The sequence below is a fragment of the Lynx rufus genome, unplaced genomic scaffold (assembly GCF_022079265.1).
Source record: "Lynx rufus isolate CCGP_SWC_20201006 ecotype Redwood Valley unplaced genomic scaffold, mLynRuf1.p SCAF_7, whole genome shotgun sequence".
NCBI classification, from domain to species: Eukaryota; Metazoa; Chordata; class Mammalia; order Carnivora; family Felidae; genus Lynx; species Lynx rufus.
In genome coordinates, this window is record NW_025814889.1 from 21,376,188 (window position 1) to 21,393,658 (window position 17,471).

At 43.9% G+C, this 17,471-nt stretch overlaps 1 protein-coding gene across 1 annotated transcript in view; it reads left to right on the forward strand.

The window, feature by feature from the left end:
• Positions 1-16,582, forward strand: part of ARMC3 (armadillo repeat containing 3) — a 100,530-nt gene extending 83,948 nt beyond the window's left edge. The window contains exons 17-19 of the mRNA XM_047067020.1: positions 7,740-7,940; positions 10,323-10,485; positions 15,391-16,582. Coding sequence (XP_046922976.1) covers positions 7,740-7,940; positions 10,323-10,485; positions 15,391-15,600 — 574 coding nt within the window. The 3' untranslated portion in view covers positions 15,601-16,582. The remainder of the gene's footprint in view (positions 1-7,739; positions 7,941-10,322; positions 10,486-15,390) is intronic.
• Positions 16,583-17,471: the final 889 nt, after the last annotated feature.

Below are 17,471 nucleotides of genomic sequence, written 5' to 3' on the forward strand. Positions count from 1 at the left end.
CAGCAGAGTTGGGGAATGGAAGGGTGGCTTTTAAATAGGAAGCTTTGCTTCTGGAATCGGCACGTTGTGCGAAGCGAGACTCAGGAGCTGTAATTAAAAAGTAACTTCCTTCGTTTTTGTCTCTTGCAACCTCTTTAAAACTTAACCGGAGGGAATTTCTTCTTCTGCCTCTGGGTGAGAACTCGGGTCACTTTGATCACTATACAGTCCTACAGGCACTTTAATTCAAAAACGACCACAGAAACAGCAGTCCTAGTGACTCATTTACAAGTCCAGCCCGGCGTAGAGATCGATGTAAAATGAACCCTGTGCCCTCCCCCACGGCTGCCTTTGTGGGTGGTGAGCCACACACGCTAGCGTGTGGTTCTCTCTCCCTCTCTCTCTCTCCGTCTTCCTCTCTCTCTCTGCCTTATGCCTCCACCTCCCCTCCCCATCCAGCTCACCCAGAGAAACCTCTGACCCTTCAGGAGGCAGCGAGGGGGGGAGAGGGACATTGGATCAAGTGTTTACATGATGGAACGATTACAGTGTGGTTTCATGCTTTTTAGGCCTGGCATGTTTTAAACATGCTTTCTGTATGTGTACGTATTTTTAAACATATTATTTCTCTAATGAGCACTTTCCTGGATTCCTCAAAAACCCACGTGGACCTCTTGCCACGCTCCGTGACCCTTTAATTATTGTTGACTTAAGCCCTTCAGAACCACTGTGGTATTGGAGGCCATCTAGCACACATGTCCAGCATCCGCTTTCTAAACGGGGACTGCCCCCGAAGGTCTCCCAAGGTGCAGTCAGCGGTTTGCTCTCTTCCTCGGACCTCAGAGCTGTTTATTTTCTGTTTCGGACTTCATTCTCTACTGTGAGTCTCCGTGGCTCATTCTTCTCATCTCTGCTTCTAATCTGCGCCTGTCGTTCTAGGCCTTTTTGCCCTCCCCTCTCCTCCCCTCCCTTCCCCCCCCTCCCTTTTCTTCCCGGCTTTCCTTTCCTCCTTAGGCTTCTCAGCCTCACCTCTACTGCACAGGCAGCTCCTTGAGGACAAGAACATAGGCTGATTGGAGTATTTCCCTTTTCATCCCCAGTGTTTAGCCTACCGCTTGGTTGGCACACATAGGCCTCCGTGTTTTTTCAGGAGAACAGAATCTGAAATTGACAGGAAAGGGTTATTTTTGACAAGGTCCACCCGCCTAAGCCGTGTGTCTTGAACAAATTGGTTACCTTCTCTTTGCCCGAGTCCCCTCATCGGTGAAAGGGGCGTAACCTAGGCTGTTGTGACGATTAAATAAATTAGCACATGAACAGTCCGTAGAGCAGTGCCTGGCACAAAGTAAACACTCAACAAATGCTAGTACTGTTGTGCGAAACAGTTACAAGGAGCCCAAATCCACTCAACCCTTGCAGGGACGTAGAGGAATCTCCAGGGTCCAATGTGGGAAATGCAGCCATCCCCAAAAAGACAGGAGCTGGGATGAAGTCCATAACTGTAGGGTCTCTCTGGCTTTCTCCCTCTCGTTCTCTCTCTTCCTCTCTCCACGTGCGTGGTATCTTATTTACAGACCCGTTGTTATCCTCCTTGACCCTCTGTTGGTTATTGCCTCACCCATAACTGTAGCGTATGTGACTTTGGTTTGCCATGGGACAGACCTGGCTCCGGTTCCAAACAAACTTTCTGTTCTAAAGCCCAACAACTATCAGGTGCAAATTTGTAAGAGGGACCACCTTCTCTTCAGTGGCCAAAGCATTGGCTGGCTTTGGGGCAGGTGTCTCCCTTTGGTCTACCCAGCCATGGCCCTAGGGAAAAATCGGCTTTCTGCCCCCTTGATCGGGGAGGGTAGGCACTTGTCTGATGAGTGACTGTTATGCGTATACTGTACCTATCACCATCAATCAAAGTGTATCTTCCCTCTGATATCTCTGATATCACATCAGCTTAAATCTTTGCTGATTCTGCTGTTCTTGGCTCTTTCGCACTATCTTATTTTTCTTACAGCCTGTCTGGCTCTTTTTTTTTATTAATTAAAAAAAATTTTTTTTTTTTTTTTTAAATAAAGCTACCGTTGACATTTATGTGCCCCTCTCCTGAGTCCTGGCTTCTCTGTCCTGCTGGCTTGGAAACAGTGAGTTTCTAACGAAACTCATTGTTCCCCCCAACTCCCAAACCTCCTTCTCCTCCTCTGTTCCCAATGCCGATGAATGTCACCTCCCATGCAATTGCTCAAGCTTTGGCATCATCTTAAAATCCTTCTTCTCCTTACTCCCCTTCACTGAATGAGCCTCAGCCCTATGCACTCGATGTCTTCAGTGCTTCTTAAGTCATTGTTTCCCTTCAGTTTCACCTTTACCTCCCCTCTTCAGGCCTTTGTATTATATCTCAGCACACTAACCCCCTTATTGTAAGATCCTCCTGCATTTTATTTAGCCTTCCAGAAACCCATCCTCCATGCGACCACCCCCCCCCCACCGAATTAACTTCCCAAAGTGAAAGGCTGATCATATTACTCTGCCCAAAACAACGATTTCCTATCATCCTCCAGATGAAGTCCAAACAGCAATTGTGTAGGCATGGCAAACGCCTGAAAAAATAAAAATAAAAAATAATAACCAAAAAAAATTTATAGATTAGATACTCACAAATTCTTTCAGATATTGAAGGCTTGTTGTTGAAAGGAATAGCGGTTTGACTCCCTGGCAATATGCCCCGGGGAGAATAAGTATAAACAAGTGAGGATCATTATTTCTTCTCACACCATTTCCGGTCTCCTCCTTGTCTCTGCATACTCTTGCCTCTTACTCCCCACTGAGAGATAAGCCCTGACGTGCTCCTAACATTCAGACAGGTTGTTAGCATACAGGAGAACATACATTTGGATTCGGTCAACACTGGTCCTTGGTTTTCTCATCTCTAAAATGGAAGTGATGATTCCTTCCTCGCAGAGGTGCTGTAAGAGTAAGTGAAAGTGTCGAGTGCCTAAACCATTGCCTGGCATACTTAAGTGACCCATATACGTCCAGTCCCTTTCCCCTCCTTATTCCTGGGTTCACTGGGGGGATAGATTGGTCATAATCGTGTTGCCCTGTTGTCTATCTTTTGGTAAGCCCTTCTTGTCTTGTTCCTATGAGAACTTTGGACCCCTGACGATAGAGTAACACATTTTAACTCTACTCATCTGATAATGTCGTAGAGAATATGCGATGTTAACAAAAAGTTACTGAGAGGTACTGCGGAAAATGACGAGACATCTAGAACCACAAAGTGGCCAAAGTCTTGAAAGGAAGAGAGGGGACAGGAAGTAGGCAAACCAGTTATGTGTGTGGTGGCCCAATACAGACAGGGGAAGTATGATTGGTCTCTTTCTCCTCATGAACATTATCACCATGTACCATGTAAATTAAAGTCCTTAAGCGACAGTCTCTCGCTGGGTGACTAGCAACTATATTGTTCTTCTGTGCGAAGCGTTCAGCTGTTCCCTCCTTCACAGGAAAACACTCATAGGAGACGTGATTGGTTTCGCCTTTATCCAGCCGCCATCTTGATACTGTCCTAGCCTTCACTGAATCCGACCAACCTAATATGCCCTCTAAAGCTTTTCTTTATAAAGACCATTCCCCTCACAATAAACACTTACTATACCTATTTGTGAGTGTATCAGAAGTTCTATCTGTAGCATATTTTTGTATTCAGACCAGATTTCATAAATATTTAAGTTGATTGCACATGAGTTTATTATACACACTTAAAAGTTTATTGCTTTCCTGTCTCTATTTTGTTTCCTTCCAGTCTGTTCATCTCTGGAGTCTTTTAGAAATTTACAACATATACTTAAACATTTCTGCCGCTCAATCTTGAATCTCATCATAACGACTTCCTAAAACATTGTTATTTTTTGAAGAATTTCCCTCAACCGCTTTTTTTTTTTAACCTTCGCTTAGCCGTTTTTTCCCCCTTCCTCCCAAATCTTGACTAACTGCAAAAGTCTTTCAGAAATAGATATTGTTTCTTAATCACATTTAACATCTTAATCACGTTTAAATACCTTCTCACCTTCTTTTCTTGAATTTTTTCATTCGTTCAGCAAATAGTTATCGTATTAGGTATCAGGAGTTGTTCCCACGTTAGAGATACAGCAGTGACCATAAACCTTTGTTTTCATAGAACTTACATCCTACTGGGGACACTGACAAATAAGAAAATAAACCACACACACGCACACACACACACGTATGCACACATACATCCTTCTAAACCCGGAATACATTGTGTGTCCACTTTATACAATGCTCTCTCCTCATCTTTTTGGAATAGACTGGGGGGAACAGGACACCCAACTGGGATAGATTTCTGGAACATCTCGAATTTCTTATTTTTACCACTCATGTGGAATTTATCGAATACTACCTGGTATTGTGATAATTTTTCATAGACCAAAATCTTCCTGCCTAAATTGAAACCCCACGTGGGCCAGCTTCATGACTTCCGTTTCTCCCAGCAGCCTTGCCTTATAACTTCTATGTCCAAATAGTTGATGGAATCAAAAAGGAGCAAGTGATTAAACTTTGAAAATGTCAGTACACAGTTTGGAGCCAGACAAATGTCTCTTTCTGTTTAGCTACCTGCCTTCTCACCCACCGATGAACATAGAAAATATCCTTATTGTTTTGGATTCCCACAGTAACTCTCTGTTTTCTGAGGTAGTTTTGCTAAAGTCTTGGTAAGAAAGGTAAAAGTGCCGCTATCTGTAATCGCAAACTGGTGTTCTTTCTGAGGGTTAATTTTACGAGAGTTAATTTTGTAATTTCTTAGCACTTGTCTCCATAGTGATTTAGAAATGGAATTCATTTGGGGTGCCTGGGTGGCTCAGTCGGTTAAGCGTCTGACTTCAGCTCAGGGCATGATCTCATGGTTCATGATCTTACGGTTCGTAGGTTTGAGCCCCACATCAGGCTCACTGCTGTCAGTGCAGAGCCCGGAGCCTGCTTCGGACTCTGTGTCTCCCTCTCTCTCTCTGCCCCTCCCCTGCTTGCGCTCTGTCTCTCTCTGTCTCTCAAAAATAAATAAATGTTTAAAAAACAAAAAGAAGAAGAAGAAATAAAATCCACTTAAGTATTGAAGCCCTTATTGACATACCCAGGCAGGCTTCATGGGAAAGAGGTCCAAATGAAGTACTTCTGTTTGTAGCAGCAGGAAACTACAGTTCGGAGGCTCCTGTAAATTATCCCTTTTAAATCATTCAATAGGATTGCCCTCCATGATGTGCTAAGTCCTGCGTGCTGGCTCTCGTCTGCTACGTACCAAATGATTCCCCTCTCGCACCTCAACACACTCAGAAGTACACCTGCTTTGTGTTATAGGTGCTCTGAGTCAAGCTGTCCAATCTTATAAAGCTACCCTGTAACTTTAGGAGCAGGTAAATCTAAATATGCTTTTCGCCATTCTAATTGACCTTTCTCGTGGTGGCTCCCAATTTACTAAAATCTTACTATGTATGTGAAGATGTTCTATTTATTTGTCTTGCAAAAGAAGAAATGTGTTCAAAAATTTTTGTGTTATTTGTTTTTGAGAGAGAGATAGTGCAAGCGTGAGAAGGGCAGACAGAGAGAGAGAGAAAGAGAGAAAGAGAGACACAGAATCTGCAGTGGACTCCAGGCTCTATGCTGTCAGCACAGAGCCGGACGTGGGGCTCAAACCCACAAACCATGAGATCGTGACCTGAGCCAAAGTCCAACGCTTAACCAATTGAACCACCCAGGCGCCCCAAGAAAGGTATTCAGATGATAGAGCTGGAAATATTAATTTTTGCTTAGAAATTTTATCATAATATATGGGGAGTACATTTTAGACCCTACTTAGCTGCAGTAAATAGAATATTGAATTAAAAAATACAAAACGTTGGGTATTTGTGGTGATTATAGAGTTTTGTGTAATGCTCCAAAAGCAATTAATAAGACTATTTTTTGTATTTCTTCCTCCAAATGAATTAAAGAGAAAACTCACATGGCCTTTGGTTGACCCCCCCCTTTCATCCTGTACTTCGAGAAATATTTAAAGATAATTCCTGCTTCTAATTTACTGCTAGTGGAACAAAATGCAAAATAGTTGCAAAGACACAATTTAGGAGATTCACCTGGCCGGGCCCCATTTTCTTAGCTAGGGGATGGGTGTGTGTCTGTGTGTGTCTATATATAATATATGATATATGATATGTGATATGTGATGTGATATGTAATACATAATATGTAATATATAATATGTAATACATAATATGTAATATATTGTCTATATATAATGTTATATAATATGTTATATATAATATATGTTATGTATAATATATGTTATGTATAATATATGTTATGTATAATATATGTTATGTATAATATAATATAATATAATATAATATAATATAATATAATTATGGCTAAGGTTTATTTTAGTAAAAGATACAATGCAGGAACAGCAGGAAAAAAATAGACGTAAGCAAAGGCTATAGAAGTTCACATGGAGGTTTCCTCGTCCCCCCCTCCAGTTCTGCTAGTGTAACAAGGGCTGCAATTTTCTCGTGAGGTAGCTCCACCCGAGGAAGTGCACCTGAATCGTGGGATCTGAATTCATATCGGGAAATTGCAATTTGAATGACGGTGCATTTCTCGGAGGCCACAAGGAAGTGGCACAACGTGTCTCAACTGCCAAAGGCATCAACCACGTGATCTCTCTCGGGCGAAACTATCCTTTAACAATGAAGAGGGGGAGGTAAAGACATTCCCCAGTGAAGGAACACAAAGAATTACGTTTCAAAAACTGGTTAACAGCCTCCAGGACAATAAGCTGTGACCGCTGGCAATGCCTTTTGCACTGACAGGAATCATTTGCATCTCTGCTACACACGTTAACTAGCAAATTCTCTCGGGTGGAAACTATTAATTAAGAGTAGATTTTAATTAAGCAGTATCTTTACTGTTTATTAAGTACATTTCAGTTTTCGTAAGTGCAGAACTAAGTACATTTCTTTAGATAAACTTCAGGTAAGTCTTCACCCCTGCATGACATGGAAATTCTGTGCTATCCGTATTTTGGTTTGCTTTTTTCCATGTTTTGGGTAATTTTTTTAAAAAAATTTTTTAAAGTTTATTTACTTTTGAGAGAGAGACACACACACCGGAGTGTGAACAGGGGAGGGGCGGAGAGAGAGAGGGAGACATAGAATCCAAAGCAGGCTCTAGGCTCTGAGCTGTCAGCACAGAATCCTACGCGGGGCTCAAACTCACAAACCGTGAGATCATGACCTAAGCCGAAGTCGGACGCTTAAGGGACTGGGCCACCCAGGTACCCCTGGGGAATTTTTCTTAAAAATGGTGATGCAAACTCTTCTTGCTGAAGGGCCCAACTGAAGCAAGAGATGATGTAAGACTGGCTTCGACTCCCTGAGGAAGCAACCTATTTTCTCCCAATTCAATAAATGCTTCTTGCATACCTACTGTGCACCAGACATCTTGCTAAGCAATTATACGGAAGACCAACGTACGACTTTCGTATGTACCAATCAGGCAGTGTTACCTTGAAAGTTAATTTCTCCTGCATAATGTAGAGGCTATAAAACTCCATCCCTGTCATCGAAAATTTGAAAACGGCATATGATATGGTCATTGAGGTTTAAAATAATCTATTTCTGTGGGGTTCTTTAGATTACACAGAGCACAGTTGGTGTGGTTCATTTTGTGACGTTGATTGCTGCTGTGTACCCTCAAAGGAAAGGCCGAGGGAAAAAAGAGGAGGAAAAAGTGAAGGAGGAAGAAGAGGTTTCGACATTACCAAAATTGATGGGAGAAGGAAGCCCCGAGAAAGAATGGTATCCTCCCTTCGATCCTGACTTCCGTGTTTACGTGTATGAAGTGACCAAATCAATATTTCCCATAACCAATATTAAGGAACAGATTGAGGTCCTTGCAAGGTAAGTCAGTTGTCTCTGTCTATGCATGCACATTTTCAGTTTCTGAGAAAAAGTTTCTGATGTTAGCGGTTTGCATTTTTTAGCCAGTTTTCAGGCGACTCCGTCATAATAACTGCACCCCACCGCTGACTCTGAAGCAGAAACACAGTCAATTGAAAAAACGCTCCATTTCTATTTTACGTCCTATTTCCACCAAGAATCAGAGCTAGGAGCTGGAAATTGCTTCAAGAAAAATGCTTTTGCTTTTGTCATTTTCTCCAGCGAAACCACTAAAGCCATCCTTCAATGTGATCCTAAGGAATGAATCAAGTGTGAAAATTAAATGACTCCGTAGGTAGATGGGGTGCTCACAATTTAAAGGAATCGTATTGTGAATTATTTGTAGACTCAAAAATTATGTTCTAATACAAACAACCATCACTGATTTTTATGTCCTATGTCTGATATTTTGCACTGCACGTTGCTCTAACGTGGGGGTGTGAGTGTTCTGAGGGATGGCTATTTGGGCAGGCTCAACACCCTGCAGACGCCAGTGAGGCTGCCTTCTTTTCCTTAAAAAAATTTTTTTTAATGTTCATTTATTTTTGAGAGAAAGAGAGACACAGAGCAGGAGCGGGGAGGGGGCAGAGATCAAGGGAGACACAGAATCCGAGGCAGGCTCCAGGCTCCGAGCTGTCAGCACGGAGCCTGACGCTGGGCTCGAACTCATGAACTGTGAGATCGTGACCTGAGCCGGAGTCGGACGCCCAACCGACTGAGCCACCCAGGCGCCCCGATCTTGCCTTCTTAATTGGAGCATTTAGTGTGAGTCCGCTAAGAGAAACCTGAGAACTTGACGTGGTAGCTGTGAGGGGTTAGGAATCACTTCAAGTGGAGGGTGGCCTTCGCCACTGGCACCAAGAAGGAGCAGGTGAGTTAGGTGAGCAGGTGGATCCTGCAACAGCTGGGGCCTCCGCGGGAGCTTGTACCCTCTCCAAGTTGAAGTGCACTGCACTCATCAGACCTGGATGTGACAACCGCAAGAAACAACAGCCGCCAGATCATTGACTTCTCGTCAGCCAGAACCGGAAGAGAACATTTTTGGCTGCTGGCGTTTTTCGGGTGTCCTTGAGAAGTGATGACTCAAGCAGAACTCTGATCTAGCTCATTTCAGCGTTTGCCAAACGTCCTCGTGCTTTGTTCCTATCGGGAATACTTTTCATCACTCCCAAATAATTGTGGGTTTTTCGTTGTTGTTTTTTTTTTTAAACCTGAGCCCGCACCAAGACGGGGATGCTGAGATTTGCCCCCGAGCTGTTGGTCCCCAACACTGAGCACGGTCTGCCTGGCTGGGTCGTGCGACAGCTTTCTCCCCCACCTTTCCTCCTGTTTTCGGCCGTTGTTCTTCCTCGCTTGGTTCTCTGCACGCCAAGACGAAAGTTTTTCTTAAAATGTGCAACTCTGCCTCTACTCCAAGATGCAGTATAGCCTTAGTTGACAGGATTTTTGTAGACGTGTTTACTGACCTCTTCAGGGAGAGCCTCCAATGAGGAGAAACGCCCCGGCACATCCATTCCAACTCCTCACCCAACTTATTTTTCCTTCTGCCTTCTTCCTCTCTTCCTCTCATTTTAGTGTTACCTAAACGCCATCTTTCTCTAAATCAAAAAAAAATTTAATCAAATACATCTATATTTTTAAGGTTATGTTTTTATTTTGAGAGAGAGAGAGAGAGCCCCACCAGGGCAGGGGTAGAGAGAGGGAGGGAGAGAGAATCCCAAGCAGGCTCTGCGCTGTCAGTGCTCAGAGCCCAGTGCAAGGCTCAAACCCATGAACTGTGGGACCGTGACCTGAGCAGAAAACCAAGAGTCAGACGCTTGACCGACTGAGCCACGCAGGCGCCCCCCAAAATAATAAAATTTAACAGGGAAAAATTAGAAAACTTGAAAATATTTGGGAATCCAAAGGAAAAATTTCCAATGTGTGCATGTTATCTCTAAGTTCAAATTCGTTAAAAGAAGGACCGTGTATGTTAGCACGATGCCTTGGATTTCAGATTGAAGCATTTGTGAATATTTTTTCAAGGGCAAGATAAAGCTTTAAAACTGTGTTGATAGGAACTTTGTGTGATATGATTTGTTTCTTGTTATAAATATTGTGAAGATTAGCATTCATTTCTTCCTTTGTGTTGAATGAAATTGTGAGAGTTTCAGTCTCTATATGATAGTTTGAATACAGTGAGCCTAATGTTAACCCACTTCTAGTAAGTTTAAAAAGTAAAGCAAATAAGAAAGCCAGAGGAAATGCAGCTTTTACACATACAACTGTACGTAGAGTTACACCCAAAGCATCTAAAATGGGATATGAAACTCGATCGATTTGATCTCAATGTCATTGACACAGGTACGTGGCAGAAAAAATGGGTGGTAAAATGTCAAAGGAGAAACTCCATAATTTCAGCTGGGAACTCCATATCAGTGAACTAAAATTTCAACTTAAATCCAATGTTGTGCCAATTGGACAGATCAAAAAAGGAATCTTCTATCATCGAGCGTTGCTTTTCAAGGTATTTGAGATATTTTGCCTCATTTGCCTTTAGGTAAAGATGTTTGTCTTTCTCATAATAGTGTGAGCCACTTGCTAACATTTAACTGGCTAATATTAATCCTGCCACCTAGATTTACTTATTTGTGTGTGTGTGTGTATACACACACTTAGTTTTGTGTGTGTACACGCACACACACACACACACACACACGCACACACGCGTATATATTTGTCAGACTACCGGAAGCATATTCATTCAATATTTATCATGCACCTACTACAGGTCAAGAGCTCTTCTAAGGTCTGGGAATATGGATCTCCTAAAGCGATAACCCCTGCATACACACAAGGGCTAGACTTGTGGGTTCTCAGGTGATGTCAGGGAAAGTTTCAGGGGAGGAAGTGATGTGTAGCCTGAGTATTAGAGAATACATAGGATTTCATCGGGTAAAGAAGGAAGACAAGAACATTCTAAACAAAGCAAACATTTTATACAAGATGACAGGAAGGAGAGTCCATGGTCGACTTGAGGAATGTAGCATAGTTTGTCTGGAAAAAGGAAAGAGGACGGGTCAGATGCAGCTAAAGGGCCAGAGTATAAAGCTCCTTGTGAGTTTGCACTTGATCTAAAATCTATGAGTGACCACTGAAAGTTGTTAAGGGGAGAGCATGATTTAAAAAATACTTATATAGGGGCACCTGGGTGGCTCGGTCGGTTAAGCGTCCGACTTCGGCTCAGGTCACGATCTCACGGTCCATGAGTTCGAGCCCCGTGTCGGGCTCTGCGCTGACAGCTCAGAGCCTGGAGCCTGCTTCAGATTCTGTGTCCCCCTCTCTCTCTGCCCCTCCCCTGTTCATGCTCTGTCTCTCTCTGTCTGAAAAATAAATAAACGTTAAAAAAATTTTTTTAAGGGGCGCCTGGGTGGCGCAGTCGGTTAAGCGTCCGACTTCAGCCAGGTCACGATCTCGCGGTCCGTGAGTTCGAGCCCCGCGTCGGGCTCTGGGCTGATGGCTCAGAGCCTGGAGCCTGTTTCCGATTCTGTGTCTCCCTCTCTCTCTGCCCCTCCCCCATTCATGCTCTGTCTCTCTCTGTCCCAAAAATAAATAAACGTTGAAAAAAAAATTTAAAAAAAAATTTTTTTTTAAATCAATCAATCAATAAATAAAAAATACATATATGTGTATATATGTGTATGTATATGTATATATTTCAAGTTTATTTATTTTTAGAGAGAATGAGCAAGTGGAGGCGGGGGGAGGAGAGAGAGAGGGAGAGAGAGAGAATCCCAAGCAGTCTCCACACTGTCAGTGCAGAGCCGGATGCGGGGCTTGAACCCACGAACCCTGAGAACGTGACCTGAGCCAAAGTCACTTAACCAACTGAACCACCCAGGTACCCCGCAGTAACGTGATTCTGAAAGACCATTCAGGCAGCCGAATGGGGAATGAATTAGAGCAGGGGCAGGACTGGAGACAGGAGGACCAGTTGGAAGGTCAGTGGAGCAAGAAATACAGGTGACCTCTACTAAAGCCATAGCCATAGCCATGAAGATGTGAAAGGAGGTGTGAACTTACAGAGATTTAAGAGCGAAACTGAAAGCAATTGGCGTCTGCCTAGGGGCGGTGTGAGGGACTGCATGAGAAGAACAGCAGCCTAGAGAAATCATCCATAGACCTTAGAATTCGCTAACTTCCCTCATCTTCTTGACCCCATCCTTCCTCTCCCCTGCCTCGCCAGTCCACCCTCGGCCAGTCTGATGGCTTGCCCTTTCCACTGTGCCACCCAGGCTGTGGAACAGGACAGTGGGGGGACGCCACAGCCACCTCAGGGTGCCCAACTCAGGTGGACATTCAGGTGTCACCCTTTTCCATCTCCTGGTCACAGGCTTTTCTCTTTTTTCCTCAGCAGCTGTGCCCCCGCATCTGTCTTTCCTCCTACTAACACTTTTCATCTCTACCTCTTTCTCTGAGCAGACAACCTTGTTTCCCACCTCACAAAGAAAATCCAGACTTTCAGATGAGAACTCATTCAACTCAGTGGGAGGCAGCGTCACCCTGAGGTTAGGACTCAGACTCTGGAGACAGATCCCCTGCCTTCCACGTTAGGTCACCACTTACTGTGACCTCCTTGGGGAAAATTATCCGACCTTGGTTTTACTCTCCATAAAATGGGAAATGCAATAGTATCTATTTCACAGGATTATTGTGATGATTTAAAGTGCCTTGCCGTGGAGTTTAAGAGATCAGTAACCATTATTTTGGAAAGCATGTTTATTTTTGGCTCTCTACCCTGCAAGACAGTGAATGTAAGATGATTCTGGTACCAATTCCAATGGGGGAGGGGTGGCGGGGATCGGGGTGGGCAGTTTCTATGCATTCAGGTAATCCTCCGACCTCAGCTGGGTCAGTTCAACTCGATTCTGACACTACCTGCCTGGAGATGATGTCAGATCCCACAGGTTAAGGGCTCAGTCCTACAAGACTGTCCCCTCCCGGCCACACACGCTTCACCCAGGTTGTCATCTGTGCCTCTGACCAACAGATTGGAGGTTCCCCTGGACACAGCCCCCTCAGGGTTGATTAAGTTGTTAGAGCGGCTCCCAGAACTCAGACACATTTTCCTGACTTGATCGGCAGTTTATTAGAAAAGGATGTAACTCAGGAACAGCCAGATAGAAGAATCGCATGAAGAATGGTATGGGGTTGGGGCGCCTGGGTGGCTCAGTCGGTTGAGCATCTGACTTCGGCTCAGGTCATGATCTTGCAGTTCGTGGGTTCGAGCCCCGTGTTGGGCTCTGTGCTGACAGCTCGGAGCCTGGAGCCTGCTTCGGATTCTGTGTCTCCCTCTCTCTCTGCCCCTCCCCCACTCATGCTCTGTCTCTCTCTCTCTCTGTCAAAAATAAACATTAAAAAAAAAAAAAAAAGAGGGGCGCCTGGGTGGCGCAGTCGGTTAAGCGTCCGACTTCAGCCAGGTCACGATCTCACGGTCCGTGAGTTCGAGCCCCGCGTCAGGCTCTGGGCTGATGGCTCGGAGCCTGGAGCCTGTTTCCGATTCTGTGTCTCCCTCTCTCTCTGCCCCTCCCCCGTTCATGCTCTGTCTCTCTCTGTCCCCCAAAAAAAATAAATAAACGTTGAAAAAAAAAATCTCAAAAAAAAAAAAAAAAGAATGGTATGGGGAGAGGGCTTGGAGCCTCCGTGTCCCCTCCAGGCACACCACTCTCCCCAATCTCCATGTGGTCACCAACCCGGCACTTCTCCAGAACCTCTCCTTTTGGATTTTTATAGAGGCTTCATTACATAGTCATGATTGATGAAGTCATTGGCCACCGGGGGCTGATTCAACCTGCAACCCCCTCCTCTCCCCAGAGGTCGGGAGGTGGGGCTGAAAGTTCTAACCCTCCAGTTGCAAGATTGGTTCGCCTGCCAAACCATCCCCACCCTTGGGTGTGGTCCAAAAGCCACCTCATTGAGAAAAGACACTTTTATGGCGCTCATCACTTAGGAAATCCCAAGGGTTTAGGAGTTCTGTGCAGAAATGGGCGAAGACCAAACATGTATTTCGTATCATAAATGACAACACCACGGAGTGCCATACATTTGGATACTGTTACGTGAGAGTTGACGGTTTCCTAGGCAGGCTCAGCCTAGATAGGAGGTAAGGCCCGAAGAATGACGACCATGTCTTAATCGTCTTGGTCCACCCAAGACTGCCTGGTGCCATCACGACACAGTACGTAATCGGTAAGTCACATGAATATATAAACAGGTGATTAAAACAACGCGATTCCTGCCTCCTCTGGTTAGGAGCATTTATTGAGCACCTGCTCTGTGCGGGGCTCATAGCCCTAAGCACTTGACACGTTTTAATCCACTTCATCCTTACAACCTGCTAAGCAGGAGGTTCTACCGTTATCCTCATTTCCCAGACGAAGAAACGGAAGCACAGAGAGGCTGAGTCCTTTGCGGTGACAGCAGCCAGGGAGTGGCTGAGCCGAAATTCAAACCCACGCAAGTCTGAGCCAGCTCTCTCAATCCATCATGATGTGGCAAAGAAGTTTCCAGATTATTATTTTTTAACGTTTGCTTATTAATTTGAGAGAGACAGAGAGAGAGATGGAGAGTGTGAGCAGGGGAGGGGCAGAGAGAGAGGGAGACACAGAATCGGAAACAGGCTCCAGGCTCTGAGCTGTCAGCACAGGGTCCAACGTGGGGCTCGTACCCACCTTACGGTGAGATCGTGACCTGGTCAAGAATCGGATGCTTCACCGACTGAGTCACCCGGACGCCCCAGTTTCCAGATTATTTTGCAGGTACTTTGTAAATAACCTCAAAACCAGGACGAACTGAAGAGACCACTTCCAAGGAACATTACACAACTCAGGAAGTGGCAGCAGACAGCCCCAGCAGAGCAGGACCGTCCCCGGCCAACCAGCTCCTCCTGCTCGCGGCACGATTTCCATCACACGGAACAAATCGGCAAGAAATAGGTTCCCACCAATTTGATCCCTCCATTCAATCCCACTGCGTATCACACCCCCAGAGCAGCCTAGAAGCACGGAAAGATTGATAGATGCACTAGTGTTGAAAACCCGCGGAATAGCTTTCCTCCAATGACGTTATCAATCTTGTGCTGATACAATGCCGTGTAACTGCCTGAAAAATGTCACTTCCCAGCAGGACCTACACAGAGATTGTTGAGGCTACAGGATCTCGAGGAAGAAGGGAACTTGTCACATTGTATTGGCTCCTATCACAATATTCCACGTGTTTTTTGTTTTTTTTTTTCTTCCAGCCTCCTTTCTAAGCACTTCTTTGCAAGAGTTGTAGATTTCACCTTCAACAAGATGGGTCTTAGAGCTCAGGATTTTTTTTCTCCCCTCCTCTCCCTCCTCACTTTTGGTCGGTCTTGTGTTTTCTCCCACAGGCTCTGGCTGATAAAATTGGCATCGGCTGCTCTCTGGTTCGTGGGGAGTATGGCAGAGCTTGGAATGAAGTTCAGTTGATGAATGAATCTCGTAAGGGACTGATCGGGGCTCTCCCTCCTCCTGAGGTCTACATAGTTGACCTCATGTTCCATCCAGGCGGGCTGATGAAGTTAAGGAGTAGAGAGGCAGATCTTTACAGATACCTCTAAACGATCAAATGACCAAACAGGGGTTCACGGGAGAAGTTCATTAGATACGCTTTCTCTGAAGTTCACTAATTGGTTTTATTTCTTTAAATAAAAGTATGAGAAATGTTCTTTCTGTCTGCGTAGAAATGAGGACACTGGGATTGAACTTGGTTGTGTTTCTGATTTCAGTCTCTTGGCAAGAGTTCAGTCTGATTGGATCATTTTATGCTCCCTGGCCCTCATGTAAAGTTTATTATTGTCAAAATTAATCCTCTCCACTGTTCCCTAAGGAGCCTCTGTGCCCTTTGGGAATCATGTGTAAAACCACCCAGCTGCTGTTCCCGGGACAATACCGGGGCCTCATGACTGTCATTCTTCATGCCCAGAATGCTTCAGGGGCACTTGGCTAAATACACTCAGTGGTGTTCAATGTCTTCAGTCACCTTGTCTCACTTTTGTAAAGTAGGATTATTGATAGTTCGAACATTTCTAGATTGATTTTAGTACTACAAATTCCTTTCTAAAAATTTGTGTTCATATGTTTTAAAGTGTATGTCTGTTAAGAACACCATTTAATATCCTTCACCGACCCGAAAACCTTTCTCAAACCTGTTCCCGTGAACTGTTTGTCTCCTGTCCTGTCTTGGATTACTTGAAACTATACCTCCAGTTCAAAACAATTCTGATTTCCTTTTACACGTTTTAATGCTGGGTCACGAAAAGAGTATTTTGAATGTATTTAGCTTAAAAATTCTTTCTTTAGAAACTTCTAAATGTAGAAATCGAGTCAATCTTTGTCAGAAATTGTGTTTTCGGTATTCAGAACAAAATGGGGAACAGACACATTTCAAATGATGAATAAAAACTAGTAATGGGATGACTCTCATCAAATATATATATCTTAGTCTGGCTTTGAGTCTCACGTTTATTGTAACCGTTTTACTCGAAGGTTTTTAAAAGTCAGCTTGATTTTAGAAGTGAAGGCTGAGATGATTCTGTATGAGCCGACATGTAACTTCAAAGAATTTGTATTTCCTTATTTCAAAATAAAGCTCTTTATATCAAATGGTGGGGCAATTACATTTATCATGCAATTTCATGAACTGGAGCATAGATTATAGGATGCAAACCCGTCTAAGCATTTTCAAGTCTGTTTTGATCCAGAACGCATTTAAAGTGGATTACAGAGATATATAAGATGTAACAAGGTAAAAATAAATGAAAAACAGGCCTAAGTGTCGGAAAGAAAGTTCACCAGGGCCAGGAATAAGCTTAGAATTCAAACGCATCCATGAAAATCCCATGCATTTGTTAGCAGTGGGTGAAAATTTGACGCTAAGCTCTCCAGCAGACAATGCAGAGGGAAATGCTATCAGTTACATGATTTATAATAGGGTCCGCTCGCTAAAAGCACAAAGCGGTTTCTCAGGAGGAACAAAGACCAGGGAATTTCCTCTTTGGGAGTTTCATACAGATGACAAATGTAATATAGAAAATAACATCTTTGAAAAACAACCTCCTAGTAAGTTCTGAAAAGGGTTTTCGTAGGCGATGGCCTAACATCAAAATGGATTCCATTCAGAGTCCCTGTGCTACAGTCCAGGTAGACATTACATTTTCCAGCCTGGTACAGGCCAAGGGTTACCCCCCTCTCCCCTTTTTTTCATCTTTGAAACATTTGTGTATAATGTCTCTCTCAGCGAGGCTCTAGGTAATTACTGAACAGGAATGAGTTTCAATTATATTTTCAGACAGTTCTTTGAAGTTTATCTATTTTGTGTTACCACGAGACAATACATTCACAATAGCCACACACGGCATAAAATACCTAGAAATAGATTTAATAAGAAATACACAAGAAAAACTATAAAATTTTAACGAGATCTGAATTA